We start from the raw sequence: 16,500 nt of genomic DNA, 5'->3' as shown, positions 1-16,500 counted from the left end.
TGTTAGTCTGTATGTTGTAGTTATGTGTACAGTAGTACTTTGTTAGTCTGTATGTTGTAGTTATGTGTACAGTAGTACTTTGTTAGTCTGTATGTTGTAGTTATGTGTGTACAGTAGTACTTTGTTAGTCTGTATGTTGTAGTTATGTGTACAGTAGTACTTTGTTAGTCTGTATGTTGTAGTTATGTGTACAGTAGTACTTTGTTAGTCTGTATGTTGTAGTTATGTGTACAGTAGTACTTTGTTAGTCTGTATGTTGTAGTTATGTGTACAGTAGTACTTTGTTAGTCTTGTATGTTGTAGTTGTGTGTAGTATGTGTACAGTAGTACTTTGTTAGTCTGTATGTTGTAGTTATGTGTACAGTAGTACTTTGTTAGTCTGTATGTTGTAGTTATGTGTACAGTAGTACTTTGTTAGTCTGTATGTTGTAGTTATGTGTGTACAGTAGTACTTTGTTAGTCTGTATGTTGTAGTTATGTGTACAGTAGTACTTTGTTAGTCTGTATGTTGTAGTTATGTGTACAGTAGTACTTTGTTAGTCTGTATGTTGTAGTTATGTGTACAGTAGTACTTTGTTAGTCTGTATGTTGTAGTTATGTGTACAGTAGTACTATGTTAGTCTGTATGTTGTAGTTATGTGTACAGTAGTACTATGTTAGTCTGTATGTTGTAGTTATGTGTACAGTAGTACTTTGTTAGTCTGTATGTTGTAGTTATGTGTACAGTAGTACTTTGTTAGTCTGTATGTTGTAGTTATGTGTACAGTAGTACTTTGTTAGTCTGTATGTTGTAGTTATGTGTACAGTAGTACTTTGTTAGTCTGTATGTTGTAGTTATGTGTACAGTAGTACTTTGTTAGTCTGTATGTTGTAGTTATGTGTACAGTAGTACTTTGTTAGTCTGTATGTTGTAGTTATGTGTACAGTAGTACTTTGTTAGTCTGTATGTTGTAGTTATGTGTACAGTAGTACTTTGTTAGTCTGTATGTTGTAGCTATGTGTACAGTAGTACTTTGTTAGTCTGTATGTTGTAGTTATGTGTACAGTAGTACTTTGTTAGTCTGTATGTTGTAGTTATGTGTACAGTAGTACTTTGTTAGTCTGTATGTTGTAGTTATGTGTACAGTAGTACTTTGTTAGTCTGTATGTTGTAGTTATGTGTACAGTAGTACTTTGTTAGTCTGTATGTTGTAGTTATGTGTACAGTAGTACTTTGTTAGTCTGTATGTTGTAGTTATGTGTACAGTAGTACTTTGTTAGTCTGTATGTTGTAGTTATGTGTACAGTAGTACTTTGTTAGTCTGTATGTTGTAGTTATGTGTACAGTAGTACTTTGTTAGTCTGTATGTTGTAGTTATGTGTACAGTAGTACTTTGTTAGTCTGTATGATGTAGTTATGTGTACAGTAGTACTTTGTTAGTCTGTATGTTGTAGTTATGTGTACAGTAGTACTTTGTTAGTCTGTATGTTGTAGTTATGTGTACAGTAGTACTTTGTTTAGTCTGTATGTTGTAGTTATGTGTACAGTAGTACTTTGTTAGTCTGTATGTTGTAGTTATGTGTACAGTAGTACTTTGTTAGTCTGTATGTTGTAGTTATGTGTACAGTAGTACTTTGTTAGTCTGTATGTTGTAGTTATGTGTACAGTAGTACTTTGTTAGTCTGTATGTTGTAGTTATGTGTACAGTAGTACTTTGTTAGTCTGTATGTTGTAGTTGTGTGTACAGTAGTACTTAGTTAGTCTGTATGTTGTAGTTATGTGTACAGTTGTACTTTGATAAGTCTGTACGTTGTAGTTATGTGTACAGTAGTACTTTGTTAGTCTGTATGTTGTAGTTATGTGTACAGTAGTACTTTGTTAGTCTGTATGTTGTAGTTATGTGTACAGTAGTACTTTGTTAGTCTGTATGTTGTAGTTATGTGTACAGTAGTACTTTGTTAGTCTGTATGTTGTAGTTATGTGTACAGTAGTACTTTGTTAGTCTGTATGTTGTAGTTATGTGTACAGTAGTACTTTGTTAGTCTGTATGTTGTAGTTATGTGTACAGTAGTACTTTGTTAGTCTGTATGTTGTAGCTATGTGTACAGTAGTACTTTGTTAGTCTGTATGTTGTAGTTATGTGTACAGTAGTACTTTGTTAGTCTGTATGTTGTAGTTATGTGTACAGTAGTACTTTGTTAGTCTGTATGTTGTAGTTATGTGTACAGTAGTACTTTGTTAGTCTGTATGTTGTAGTTATGTGTACAGTAGTACTTTGTTAGTCTGTATGTTGTAGTTATGTGTACAGTAGTACTTTGTTAGTCTGTATGTTGTAGTTATGTGTACAGTAGTACTTAGTCTGTATGTTGTAGTTATGTGTACAGTAGTACTTTGTTAGTCTGTATGTTGTAGTTATGTGTACAGTAGTACTTTGTTAGTCTGTATGTTGTAGTTATGTGTACAGTAGTACTTTGTTAGTCTGTATGTTGTAGTTATGTGTACAGTAGTACTTTGTTAGTCTGTATGTTGTAGTTATGTGTACAGTAGTACTTTGTTAGTCTGTATGTTGTAGTTATGTGTACAGTAGTACTTTGTTAGTCTGTATGTTGTAGTTATGTGTACAGTAGTACTTTGTTAGTCTGTATGTTGTAGTTATGTGTACAGTAGTACTTTGTTAGTCTGTATGTTGTAGTTATGTGTACAGTAGTACTTTGTTAGTCTGTATGTTGTAGTTATGTGTACAGTAGTACTTTGTTAGTCTGTATGTTGTAGTTATGTGTACAGTAGTACTTTGTTAGTCTGTATGTTGTAGTTATGTGTACAGTAGTAGTCTTTGTTAGTCAGTGTACTTGTATCTGTTGTTGTTATGTGTACAGTAGTACTTTGTTAGTCTGTATGTTGTAGTTATGTGTACAGTAGTACTTTGTTAGTCTGTATGTTGTAGTTATGTGTACAGTAGTACTATGTTAGTCTGTATGTTGTAGTTATGTGTACAGTAGTACTTTGTTAGTCTGTATGTTGTAGTTATGTGTACAGTAGTACTTTGTTAGTCTGTATGTTGTAGTTATGTGTACAGTAGTACTTTGTTAGTCTGTATGTTGTAGTTATGTGTACAGTAGTACTTTGTTAGTCTGTATGTTGTAGTTATGTGTACAGTAGTACTTTGTTAGTCTGTATGTTGTAGTTATGTGTACAGTAGTACTTTGTTAGTCTGTATGTTGTAGTTATGTGTACAGTAGTACTTTGTTAGTCTGTATGTTGTAGTTATGTGTACAGTAGTACTTTGTTAGTCTGTATGTTGTAGTTATGTGTACAGTAGTACTTTGTTAGTCTGTATGTTGTAGTTATGTGTACAGTAGTACTTGTAGTACTATTGTAGTTGTGTACTATATGTTAGTCTGTATGTTGTAGTTATGTGTACAGTAGTACTTTGTTAGTCTGTATGTTGTAGCTATGTGTACAGTAGTACTTTGTTAGTCTGTATGTTGTAGTTATGTGTACAGTAGTACTTTGTTAGTCTGTATGTTGTAGTTATGTGTACAGTAGTACTTTGTTAGTCTGTATGTTGTAGTTATGTGTACAGTAGTACTTTGTTAGTCTGTATGTTGTAGTTATGTGTACAGTAGTACTTTGTTAGTCTGTATGTTGTAGTTATGTGTACAGTAGTACTTTGTTAGTCTGTATGTTGTAGTTATGTGTACAGTAGTACTTTGTTAGTCTGTATGTTGTAGTTATGTGTACAGTAGTACTTTGTTAGTCTGTATGTTGTAGTTATGTGTACAGTAGTACTTTGTTAGTCTGTATGTTGTAGTTATGTGTACAGTAGTACTTTGTTAGTCTGTATGTTGTAGTTATGTGTACAGTAGTACTTTGTTAGTCTGTATGTTGTAGTTATGTGTACAGTAGTACTTTGTTAGTCTGTATGTTGTAGCTATGTGTACAGTAGTACTTTGTTAGTCTGTATGTTGTAGTTATGTGTACAGTAGTACTTTGTTAGTCTGTATGTTGTAGTTATGTGTACAGTAGTACTTTGTTAGTCTGTATGTTGTAGTTATGTGTACAGTAGTACTTTGTTAGTCTGTATGTTGTAGTTATGTGTACAGTAGTACTTTGTTAGTCTGTATGTTGTAGTTATGTGTACAGTAGTACTTTGTTAGTCTGTATGTTGTAGTTATGTGTACAGTAGTACTTTGTTAGTCTGTATGTTGTAGTTATGTGTACAGTAGTACTTTGTTAGTCTGTATGTTGTAGTTATGTGTACAGTAGTACTTTGTTAGTCTGTATGTTGTAGTTATGTGTACAGTAGTACTTTGTTAGTCTGTATGTTGTAGTTATGTGTACAGTAGTACTTTGTTAGTCTGTATGTTGTAGTTATGTGTACAGTAGTACTTTGTTAGTCTGTATGTTGTAGTTATGTGTACAGTAGTACTTTGTTAGTCTGTATGTTGTAGTTATGTGTACAGTAGTACTTTGTTAGTCTGTATGTTGTAGTTATGTGTACAGTAGTACTTTGTTAGTCTGTATGTTGTAGTTATGTGTACAGTAGTACTTTGTTAGTCTGTATGTTGTAGTTATGTGTACAGTAGTACTTTGTTAGTCTGTATGTTGTAGTTGTGTGTACAGTAGTACTTTGTTAGTCTGTATGTTGTAGTTATGTGTACAGTAGTACTTTGTTAGTCTGTATGTTGTAGTTATGTGTACAGTAGTACTTTGTTAGTCTGTATGTTGTAGTTATGTGTGTACAGTAGTACTTTGTTAGTCTGTATGTTGTAGCTATGTGTACAGTAGTACTTTGTTAGTCTGTATGTTGTAGTTATGTGTACAGTAGTACTTTGTTAGTCTGTATGTTGTAGTTATGTGTACAGTAGTACTTTGTTAGTCTGTATGTTGTAGTTATGTGTACAGTAGTACTTTGTTAGTCTGTATGTTGTAGTTATGTGTACAGTAGTACTTTGTTAGTCTGTATGTTGTAGTTATGTGTACAGTAGTACTTTGTTAGTCTTATGTTGTGTTGTGTAAGTAGTACTGTTGTCTGTACGTAGTACTTTGTTAGTCTGTATGTTGTAGTTATGTGTACAGTAGTACTTTGTTAGTCTGTATGTTGTAGTTATGTGTACAGTAGTACTTTGTTAGTCTGTATGTTGTAGTTATGTGTACAGTAGTACTTTGTTAGTCTGTATGTTGTAGTTATGTGTACAGTAGTACTTTGTTAGTCTGTATGTTGTAGTTATGTGTACAGTAGTACTTTGTTAGTCTGTATGTTGTAGTTATGTGTACAGTGGTACTTTGTTAGTCTGTATGTTGTAGTTATGTGTACAGTAGTACTTTGTTAGTCTGTATGTTGTAGTATGTGTGTACAGTAGTATGTACTTTGTAAGTCTGTATGTATGTTGTAGTTATGTGTACAGTAGTACTTTGTTAGTCTGTATGTTGTAGTTATGTGTACAGTAGTACTTGTAAGTCTGTATGTTGTAGTTATGTGTACAGTAGTACTTTGTTAGTCTGTATGTTGTAGTTATGTGTACAGTAGTACTTTGTAAGTCTGTATGTTGTAGTTATGTGTACAGTAGTACTTTGTAAGTCTGTATGTTGTACTATGTGTACAGTAGTACTTTGTAAGTCTGTATGTTGTAGTTATGTGTACAGTAGTACTTTGTAAGTCTGTATGTTGTAGCTATGTGTACAGTAGTACTTTGTAAGTCTGTATGTTGTAGCTATGTGTACAGTAGTACTTTGTAAGTCTGTATGTTGTAGCTATGTGTACAGTAGTACTTTGTTAAGTCTGTATGTTGTAGTTATGTGTGTACAGTAGTACTTTGTTAGTCTGTATGTTGTAGTTATGTGTACAGTAGTACTTTGTAAGTCTGTATGTTGTAGTTATGTGTACAGTAGTACTTTGTAAGTCTGTATGTTGTAGTTATGTGTACAGTAGTACTTTGTAAGTCTGTATGTTGTAGTTATGTGTACAGTAGTACTTTGTTAGTCTGTATGTTGTAGTTATGTGTACAGTAGTACTTTGTTAGTCTGTATGTTGTAGCTATGTGTACAGTAGTACTTTGTTAGTCTGTATGTTGTAGTTATGTGTACAGTAGTACTTTGTAAGTCTGTATGTTGTAGTTATGTGTACAGTAGTACTTTGTTAAGTCTGTATGTTGTAGTTATGTGTACAGTAGTACTTTGTTAGTCTGTATGTTGTAGTTATGTGTACAGTAGTACTTTGTAAGTCTGTATGTTGTAGTTATGTGTACAGTAGTACTTTGTAAGTCTGTATGTTGTAGTTATGTGTACAGTAGTACTTTGTAAGTCTGTATGTTGTAGTTATGTGTACAGTAGTACTTTGTAAGTCTGTATGTTGTAGTTATGTGTACAGTAGTACTTTGTAAGTCTGTATGTTGTAGTTATGTGTACAGTAGTACTTTGTAAGTCTGTTGTAGCTGTGTGTGCAGTAGAACTTTGATAAGTCTCCATGTTTATTTGGTAGAATATTGATAGCTTGGTGGTACTTTTATTTTGATTACAGAAGAAGTAACCTGCCCATGAAAGCATGTTGTGTATACAGTGTACACAGGGATCGTTTTTGTTATGATAGTATCAATGTATTCCATAACTCACTTAATTAGAACTTACAGCCTGGACACAACTCTGCATATCTGTTTCAATGGAGCTTTACTTTCTAGTTGAAACAAAAACAGATTCAGATTTTCCTCATTACAAAATTTAATCGACATTATCAACAAAAACAGTGATTTGCACCAGAGTCTGAAATGACTCTCCTGCAGAGTATGATGTACATTACAAAGTCATGACATCAACGATATACATTACAAAGTCATGACATCAACTAAAACAAAATATTGTAAAACACATGGTGACAAGGAAAACACATCAAAGGACAAAAACATACATATATGACCTTGACCTTAACAAAAGAAAGGTCACGAAGTTCCAATAAAGTCACATTTAAAACAATTCGTACGAAAAAGGAAACCATATTTTCACATTAGATTTATTTCATACCTCTGGTTGCACCTACTTTTTTCTTCACATGAAATATTGTTTATATGACTGACAGATATGAAAAGTAAACAAAAGATATGTATTTTGTATGTAAAACGTTCTATCATTATGAAGAGGAACAATTACATCCTCAACAGGTTCTATAAATTGGACTCTTACCCAGCTTTGAAAAACAAACAAATCAAGTCATAATAAAAAGAGTTAAGGAAGGAAGTGGAAGGGAAAAACTCTAAAAGTTAGTATTTAATTCAAGGTGGAAAACAAAACGTTTTGAATGATTTATATAGAGACTTTTGGATGAGAACTCCACGGAGGTCTGGAGCTGTGAACAATTACCTTCCCTGAATATGTTTAAATGCACTGAAAATCTGATTTATCCTCAATGAATTCACCATTGATATTCTAAGTGACTGTCTGGCTGTTTTAGACGTGATGACTGAGGAACCACCTTACTAACACAGCAGTTGGGTGAGTGTAATCTGGTAAAAAGTGACTAAAAACTCTAATGACAGCTAGAGGAGCATTCTGTGAAGATCTGGTAAATAATGAAAAAATATTACAGCAGGAAGTCAAATATGTAATTGAACTTTTTATCAAGCCAGGTGGCTTTTAAAAACACCATCAAGTCTAAGTCAGGGAAGTACAGTAAGTAACTTTGTTAAAATATTTTAAAACAGGAATACTTCAACAATTATAATCTGAAAGATAAGACAAGTTCAAAATATTCAAGATATTAAAAAATATGCTAAGCTTTTATTTTGGGAAGAATCTTCTATGGTTCATAAAAACTTATGAAAATTAGTACCTATATGAAAAACCTTGGCAAAAGGTATGATAAGATAATGTAAGTAGCTAAGACACCTAATCACTACCCCAGCTTCTTGTGATGGAATGATTATCTTAGGACACTGCCAAAAACCTAATGTATACCTACTAACAGGAAATCACAGGTGATGGCAGAAGGCGGGGGTCAATCTCCCCGAGATGGTACACAGTCTGGTGTAGCTGAGGTCAATCTCCCCGAGATGGTACACAGTCTGGTGTAGCTGGGGTCCATCTCCCGAGATGGTACAAAGTCTGGTGTAGCTGGGGTCAATCTCCACGAGATGGTACACAGTCTGGTGTAGCTGGGGTCAATCTCCCCGAGATGGTACAAAGTCTGGTGTAGCTGGGGTCAATCTCCACGAGATGGTACACAGTCTGGTGTAGCTGGGGTCAATCTCCCCGAGATGGTACACAGTCTGGTGTAGCTGGGGCCAATCTCCCCGGGATGGTACACAGTCTGGTGTAGCTGGGGTCAATCTCCCCGGGATGGTACACAGTCTGGTGTAGCTGGGGTCAATCTCCCCGGGATGGTACACAGTCAGGTGTAGCTGGGGTCAATCTCCCCGAGATGGTACACAGTCTGGTGTAGCTGGGGTCAATCTCCCCGAGATGGTACACAGTCTGGTGTAGCTGGGGTCAATCTCCCCGAGATGGTACACAGTCTGGTGTAGCTGGGGTCAATCTCCCCGAGATGGTACACAGTCTGGTGTAGCTGGGGTCAATCTCCCCGAGATGGTACACAGTCTGGTGTAGCTGGGGTCAATCTCCCCGAGATGGTACACAGTCTGGTGTAGCTGGGGTCAATCTCCCCGAGATGGTACACAGTCTGGTGTAGCTGGGGTCAATCTCCACATGATGGTACACAGTCTGGTGTAGCTGGGGTCAATCTCCCCGAGATGGTACACAGTCTGGTGTAGCTGGGGTCAATCTCCCCGAGATGGTACACAGTCTGGTGTAGCTGGGGTCAATCTCCCCGAGATGGTACACAGTCTGGTGTAGCTGGGGTCAATCTCCCCGAGATGTTACACAGTCTGGTGTAAATGGTAAAGTATCAGCACATTTTAACACTTAGTCTAACACTAGATCGCTTCTCAGATCCAAGGTCAAAATATCTCTTCCTAGATCCAAGGTCAAAATACCCCAATTTTATTTCAATACTTGGGATGGGGCCATGCTATGTATATGTGTGTGTGCCACAACAGACATAACATGTAACAGTTCACATTTATGTAGAAGACAACAAAGAAACATGTATATTGTCCTCAGAATGTAATGAAATACATGTACAATGTAAAATCTTACTTTAGTAGGTTGAAGGCAAGACCTATGTTTAACAATCAGATCCCTCCAAGGAAACAATATGGGTGCTGGTTTATCTGCAGTTTTTGAGACATTAATATGATATGCCAGGACATATTCAAAGCATAAATAATAATACTATGCTGTTTATAACTGATTCATGAACAAAGGATAACGTCATTGTTATGATGTCATCGTGATGTCATTATGACCTCTATCCAAGGAGTGTAGCCATCAAACAAGAGGTTTTTGTAAGGACTTATAGGAGTAGGTTATAACTTCATTACCAAGCTCCTGTGTCTTAACAGAAGAATATGAACCCTACCAAAGCAATAGGTTATAACTTCATTACCAAGCCCCTGTGTCTTAACAGAAGAATATGAACCCTACCAAAGCAATAGGTTATAACTTCATTACCAAGCCCCTGTGTCTTAACAGAAGAATATGATCCATACTAAAGCAATAGATTATAACTTCATTACCAAGCCCCTGTGTCTTAACAGAAGAATATGAACCAGACTAAATAATTAGGTTATAACTTCATTACCAAGCCCCTGTGTCTTAACAGAAGAATATGAACCATACTAAATAATTAGGTTATAACTTCATTACCAAGCCCCTGTGTCTTAACAGAAGAATATGAACCAGACTAAATAATTAGGTTATAAACTTCATTACCAAGCCCCTGTGTCGTAACAGAAGAATATGAACCATACTAAATAATTAGGTTATAACCTCATTACCAAGCCCCTGTGTCTTAACAGAAGAATATGATCCATACTAAAGCAATAGATTATAACTTCATTACCAAGCCCCTGTGTTAACAGAAGAATATGAACCATACTATATAATTAGGTTATAACTTCATTACCAAGCCCCTGTGTCGTAACAGAAGAATATGAACCATACTAAAGCAATAGGTTATAACTTCATTACCAAGCCCCTGTGTCTTAACAGAAGAATATGATCCATACTAAAGCAATAGATTATAACTTCATTACCAAGCCCCTGTGTCTTAACAGAAGAATATGAACCATACTAAATAATTAGGTTATAACTTCATTACCAAGCCCCTGTGTCGTAACAGAAGAATATGATCCATACTAAAGCAATAGGTTATAACTTCATTACCAAGCCCCTGTGCCGTAACAGAAGAATATGAACCATACTATATAATTAGGTTATAAATTCATTACCAAGCCCCTGTGCCGTAACAGAAGAATATGAACCATATTAAAGCAATAGGTTATAACTTCCGTAACAGAAGAATATGAACCATATTAAAGCAATAGGTTATAACTTCATTACCCTGTGTCTCAACAGAAGAATATGAACCATAAACAGGAGAATGGTCACCACCACCTGTGGATGTGCTGTGAACAGGTTTCAATCTTATATCTAGAAAATTTCACCACAGAGTAAAGCTTAAAAGGTTAGAATGGAAACAAATTAGGCTTTCACATCACAAAAAGTAAAACTAGTAGTATATATAACACTAGCAGATTACCATGGTAAAAAGTATAATAAATGTGATTTTTTTATGCAAGAAGACAAAAATTGGATGCTATATTTAATTAGCTTTCAGCAACAGCAACGTGGAGAAGGTGCTTAACATTCTCCCCGTATACATATCCTGTTGATATAATGCCAGTCACTGCCATCAAATTTAATTAGGAAGCATTTGTTTGGATAAGTCTGCAGTAATTTAAGGACGATGGCTACAACATGCCTAATATCCAGAACTAATGACTGAGAATGATTCCTAATCTCCACCATTACGTAAATCATTTAACGGAGACATAGCATTTTTGTAACATAATGCTTGTCTCCGAAAACTTTTACCATTAATATCAAATGCACGCCAGGGTGTGGTGTTTCTGAGTGCAGGAATTTAAGTGATTGCAAATAAACATTAATATCAAGTAATTTGTTCTATATTACTGGAATTTCTGAAAATCATTTTGATAAAATTGTATGAAATTGGCATTCATGCACAGAATACTTGCAAGTAATAGCAGTATTTAGATATTACTCATTGGATTAAAGGACAACCAATTAATTTAGTGTTTTAAACTAACAAATATTCAACAAGGGAGATAATCAACAATCTCCTACATTTTTGAATAGAATCAATATCTTCTCACCATGTACGCATTGTTAAGCTTTCACTTTTCATTAACATGTTTATATGTACAAAGTGTATTAAAATTGTTGATATTATTTAAAACAACACTAAATGAAGACTATAGATTCCATTGAGTATGATCATCAAAGCTGAACAACAAATCTTCATTCCTCGCTGCCAATGTTATATGGAAATAGTTGCTTAATAAGCATAGCAAGATGTAAAAGTTTAGTTTACTTCTGAAAGTCTTAGACAGACCCATTGTTGCCTTATAGAATATTGATGGAGATTCAGCAAAGCATCCATTGAAGAATTATACAAGGTCCCTTATCAAATGTAAACACTTAAAACAGAGACCAAACAGGAATTAGAATGGATATAACTGTATTAAATGTTTCCCGTAGGTTTGTGCCCCTTTTATCCAATAACATCTGTAATTAGTAGACACATGAGGGAAACATCTCCTCTGACAGATAATTACCAAGCATTTTATACTACATGCATTCCAATCAATTATTGATAAATGTTGTCATTTAAGGTGATCTCTCAAAAATCTAAAAATAAACCTGTTGGATAAGATGATTCCACGACACATGTATACAATAGGATTTCATGTATTAGATTCTCCTGGTCTCTGGCAAAAAAAGGAAAACATCAAATGTCGCTGTTGTACTTACTTGATACATACACAGGTTTTGTACTAAATAACATGTAACCTGTCAATACATTACAGCAATGGATATTGTACAACCTAGACACAGCATCAAACAATCTTAATAATATTATCTAAATGTACCACCGTTCATCACCAGCCTGGAATTTAATTGTCACCATTAATCTGTATTGTAAACATTTATCAAAGGTACAGAGTGCATAAAGAGGTTCTTGTTGAAATCATAAAAATAACAATATGGATTTTTTTGCTGGATGAAGTTAAGTATATAATGCGTTTATATAAATAAGGATAATATATATATTCCTGATTAAAAATATATAAATTAAAATGAGAATGGGATAAAATGATGCTGAAACATATGTAGGCAACAATTACATAAAAAAATTGATAAAAGATAAAAACAATATACATGACAAGCTTCCAATTTTCTCACATTAAAAAAGTAACATCTACATGTATATAAAAAACATGAGACAATTATAACCTTAATTTCCTTAAATAATCAAGGGAGACAATCACCACATTACAACCAAGGGAGACAACTATTTAAATTACAAGCAAGGGAGATAATTATAAGACAACAAGTGATATCCATATGTTACAACAACCTACTTAATCATAACATTTTTTTTTTAATTTTTTAAATCAGTAATATATTCCCTCAGCTTATAAAGAAGCTTATATTAATTAAGTTTCCGTTAAAGTAATGGCCATGGCCAGTAGATTTCTGATTGAAATATCAACAGAAATGACATAAGATTTATTTACTACAAAGTTAAAGGTCATGGTCAAGGTCAAGTTGTAGGATCCTCTTTATGGACAATATTAAAAATTCAATAAAGTTATGTTCGAATGAAATGTCTGTGGCATTCAAATCATGCAATTTATCTATGACAGTTACACAACACAACTTGGCTGATATCCTTTGACAACACTAAACCAGCAAGTTTCCCTGAACAATACTTTGATGCACTGGAGTTCTCAACATAATCTATTGTGAAAACTCTTTTATTAGTAGAAAGAACAATAGCAAAATTCTTCTGGCAGTGTATGTTTAAATCTACAAATAAAGAAATATCCTAAATGTCTGAGAGTAGATTTCAGGTATAAGAGAACAACCAACAGCTTTCTGATCCACATTCAAGGGAGATCACTCATAGATGAAGGGAGATCACTCAATCATGGATAGTTCAAATATTTTGCTGACACTCCATATAAATTTTACAACCACTTTTATGATAATCATTACTTTTTAGCATTTGTAATTTATTTTATATTCTTTTTCCACATGATTTTAAGAAAAAATAGTATCTGTATATTATTATGTATCTGATAGATTTGATGTATCCTTTGGAGGAGAATTGTTTTTAGAAATTCTGCTGTATACATTATCTAAAACAATATGTAGATCTGTCTTCATCATTTATTTTACCAATGATCTAAACCAGCACTAAATTGTTGTTCCAGTCAGAATGATGTGATTATCACTTAATCCACAAACAGGAAGCAACCCCTGCTGGCTACTTCAAAGGGAAATAAACAAGTAAACTTTCGTGTTCATCTGATGAATTTGTGGAATATATTCTCACTTGGAAATCTCCCACAAAGTTAAATGTTGATACCAGGCTTGTTCTGTATTATAAGGGACATTTCAAAGGGAAGGAACTCTTAATGAGCCTTTTTGTAGGGGAAATAACTCTAATTTCTAAGTAGCTGAATTTCCATGAAATGGTTTCAATTGAAAACCTTCCAGTGCTGCTTGGTGCTATAAGTTGACAGGAAGTGATACTTTGTCCGTGCCTTGACTGTAGGTGACACTGGTGCTATTGTTAGAACGGTTCGACTTTCCTGACCGTGAACTTGTAGGTGTACATGATCGATGATACGATGGTGGCTGTGATTGTGAATGTGAGGAATATGCACTGTTGGCAGAGTTTGTGAATCCTTCACGATACGCAGAATAAATGGCGTTGTGGTTCGGGGACTGGAACACGGGCTGCATTGGGTAGTAGCCCTGGTGCATGTGACCAGTGAATGGAATCTGTCGACCTGTAAAGGAGATTCACAAACGTTACCATTTCTCCTGTAACAACTGTATCAGATTATGTAACAACTGTATCAGATTATAAGCTATCATATTGATGTTTGATTTTAAATCTTGCACAGAAGTAATGTTAACAACTATTCTCTCAATTTTATATTCATCATTTGAACAATAATTGGTGTTTAATCGTGTATATATATGCCTAATCAACACAAAAAATAACATGTAAGTAACTTTAGTAACTGAAGAAAAATACAAAATTGTCTGCTCCTGTTTTTGATACTGAAAAAATACCATTTGTCAGCAGTGGAGTATCTTTAATGCTTTATAGTTACCCAGGTATTGGGATGGTATGAAGTTTCCTTTTATTTATTGATGTACTATATTTTGCCATGAGAACCTCTCGTCCCCTTTAGGTGTTAGTAATTTGGTATAGATTGATACACGGTCCATCACATCCATGATGACAACCATAACAGGTCATTGGTTCTTTGTCTGACTTAACAAATCTCAACAGACTTTTCATATGACTTAAAACATTCAAACATAAGCATGGAAATGATACCATCAACTTCCTACAGTTCAAACAGGCAATCATGTCACATTTCCTTTCATCCCTCCTATAGCCTCTCGAGGCTGAAAGACGTTGAGTACAAAACATCACAATGAACTCTATGTAATATACAAAATTATCAAACATCAAAAGATATCGAGTCAAAAAGGAACAATTTGTGGTCATTTGTGCTTACAAGGACACATACAATGGTGCCAAGAAAACAGATTGTTGTCAAAAATTCAAACAATCTGCAGATTTTCATACAATGTGTTATCAAAGCAACCTACATAAAAATTGTTTAGAAAAGAAATGAAATGAAATAATATTTCTTATCATTGAAATAAAGTGCATATAAAAGCATGACAAGCATAAAATGTTTAGAATTGTTGCTAATTATCTCCCTTTAATGTTATTTGGCCCCAACCTGTTTGTAGTGATTAGAACTGAAGGGCTGTATTCCTCACTGTCACATCTATTTAACATTTATATATAAACCAAGGCCTGTCAGCTGTTACCTGTGTGATTCCATGGAAAGAAACGAGTCACATGTCTTTCATGGAATCTTTACTTTTAATAATAGTGACATGAACTTTTGGAGTTAAAAAACAATAAGAAATGCTAGGTGTTGACCGTTTAAATATAAGTTGATCACTCTAACCTTGGACTTATTACAAAGAAAACTGTTATAGCACAGTCGACATTGACCAATCCTCTCTAGTACACGATTCAGGCACTAAAACACTTCTTATCACTCATATATAAGTGTCAAAATAAATTCAAGTCAAACAAGTGACTAACACAAAATAGAATATTTATCTGAGTTAAACATCAACATTTATAGAACTAATGCTTTTGTTTAAGGCTAATTTTAAAATAGTGCTGTCATGATTTGAGTTTATGTGAAACCCTGAGTGATATGGATGTTGAAATCATGATAAAGTTTATATCTCTAACAATTACACCAGGTACTTAAATCATGAAGATTACACTTCATTTTAAAGTGACAAGAGGCATTACAGTATAGGATTATTGATAAACAACAGTGTGCCATTTGAAATACTCGTAAATGATTATTTTTATACCTTATGACAGTCTGTGCTTGCAGTAAGGTTTAAAAGGACAAAAAATCATTTCCTACTTTCGAGATCAGAAGTAATATCGTGGACAAAAGGAATTTAACAAATCCCCATGATTTATCCATGATTTATCTTATGATTTGAACAAAGCAAATACGACATCAGCTGTATTGGCTTCTGGGCTATCCGGGGAGAAACAAATCAGAAATAATAGCATCTCTGTAGCAATTTATGCTCTGTGTTGAATGTTCTGACAATATGACTCAATATGTCAGTGTAAGTTAGAGAAGAGAGGAGAAATCGGAAACAAACATCAAATATGGCAGTCGCAGCAGACACCAAGTCTCTACCGAATCTGTTCTCTTTCACTACATCCAAATTTCCTTATAGTAAGATTAGAATGGGATTTGATGTATTGTAATCAGTATTAGGGGTGCAGAATTGATGTTTGTCAATAAGAAATGACGACACAGGATGGAGGTGCTCACAAAACAATGGCTCTACCAGTATATCAGATTAGGGAAGGGGATCTGATCGGTTTGTGAAGTAGATTCACGTGATCTCATTTACTTCTTGACTTTGGATATCTAAAATAAATTCAGATTCACAAAAAAACAAGAGATCCCAGAGGGATCTTGGCGCCCACCAAAGATTGATCTATGTCTGACAAATGAAAGAGGGATCTTTTCTCTGCTTTTCAAACTTACAATTCTTTTTTCTGCTTTTCAAACTTTAAACTATCAAAATCCAAGATGGTGGTCGCAAAATGCAATAGGCAGAACTAGGGTCCTAGAGGAACCTACATATGATATTTGAGAACAATCCCTTCAATACTTTCTGAGAAATAGCGGTAACAAACTTTAACTATCAAAATCCAAGATGGCCACCGGTCGGCCATCTTG

At 34.3% G+C, this 16,500-nt stretch overlaps 1 protein-coding gene across 2 annotated transcripts in view; it reads right to left on the bottom strand.

The window, feature by feature from the left end:
* Positions 1-10,382: 10,382 nt before the first annotated feature.
* The window catches only part of LOC138316345 (uncharacterized), a 203,023-nt gene continuing 196,905 nt past the window's right edge, over positions 10,383-16,500 (bottom strand). For both annotated transcript variants that reach the window (XM_069258037.1, XM_069258038.1), the window contains exon 7: positions 10,383-13,971. In XM_069258037.1, coding sequence (XP_069114138.1) covers positions 13,688-13,971 — 284 coding nt within the window. In that variant the 3' untranslated portion in view covers positions 10,383-13,687. The remainder of the gene's footprint in view (positions 13,972-16,500) is intronic.

The sequence above is a fragment of the Argopecten irradians genome, chromosome 2 (assembly GCF_041381155.1).
Source record: "Argopecten irradians isolate NY chromosome 2, Ai_NY, whole genome shotgun sequence".
Classification (NCBI taxonomy): domain Eukaryota; kingdom Metazoa; phylum Mollusca; class Bivalvia; order Pectinida; family Pectinidae; genus Argopecten; species Argopecten irradians.
Note: the sequence above shows the minus strand (reverse complement) of the source record. Positions and strands in the feature narration are given on the sequence as shown.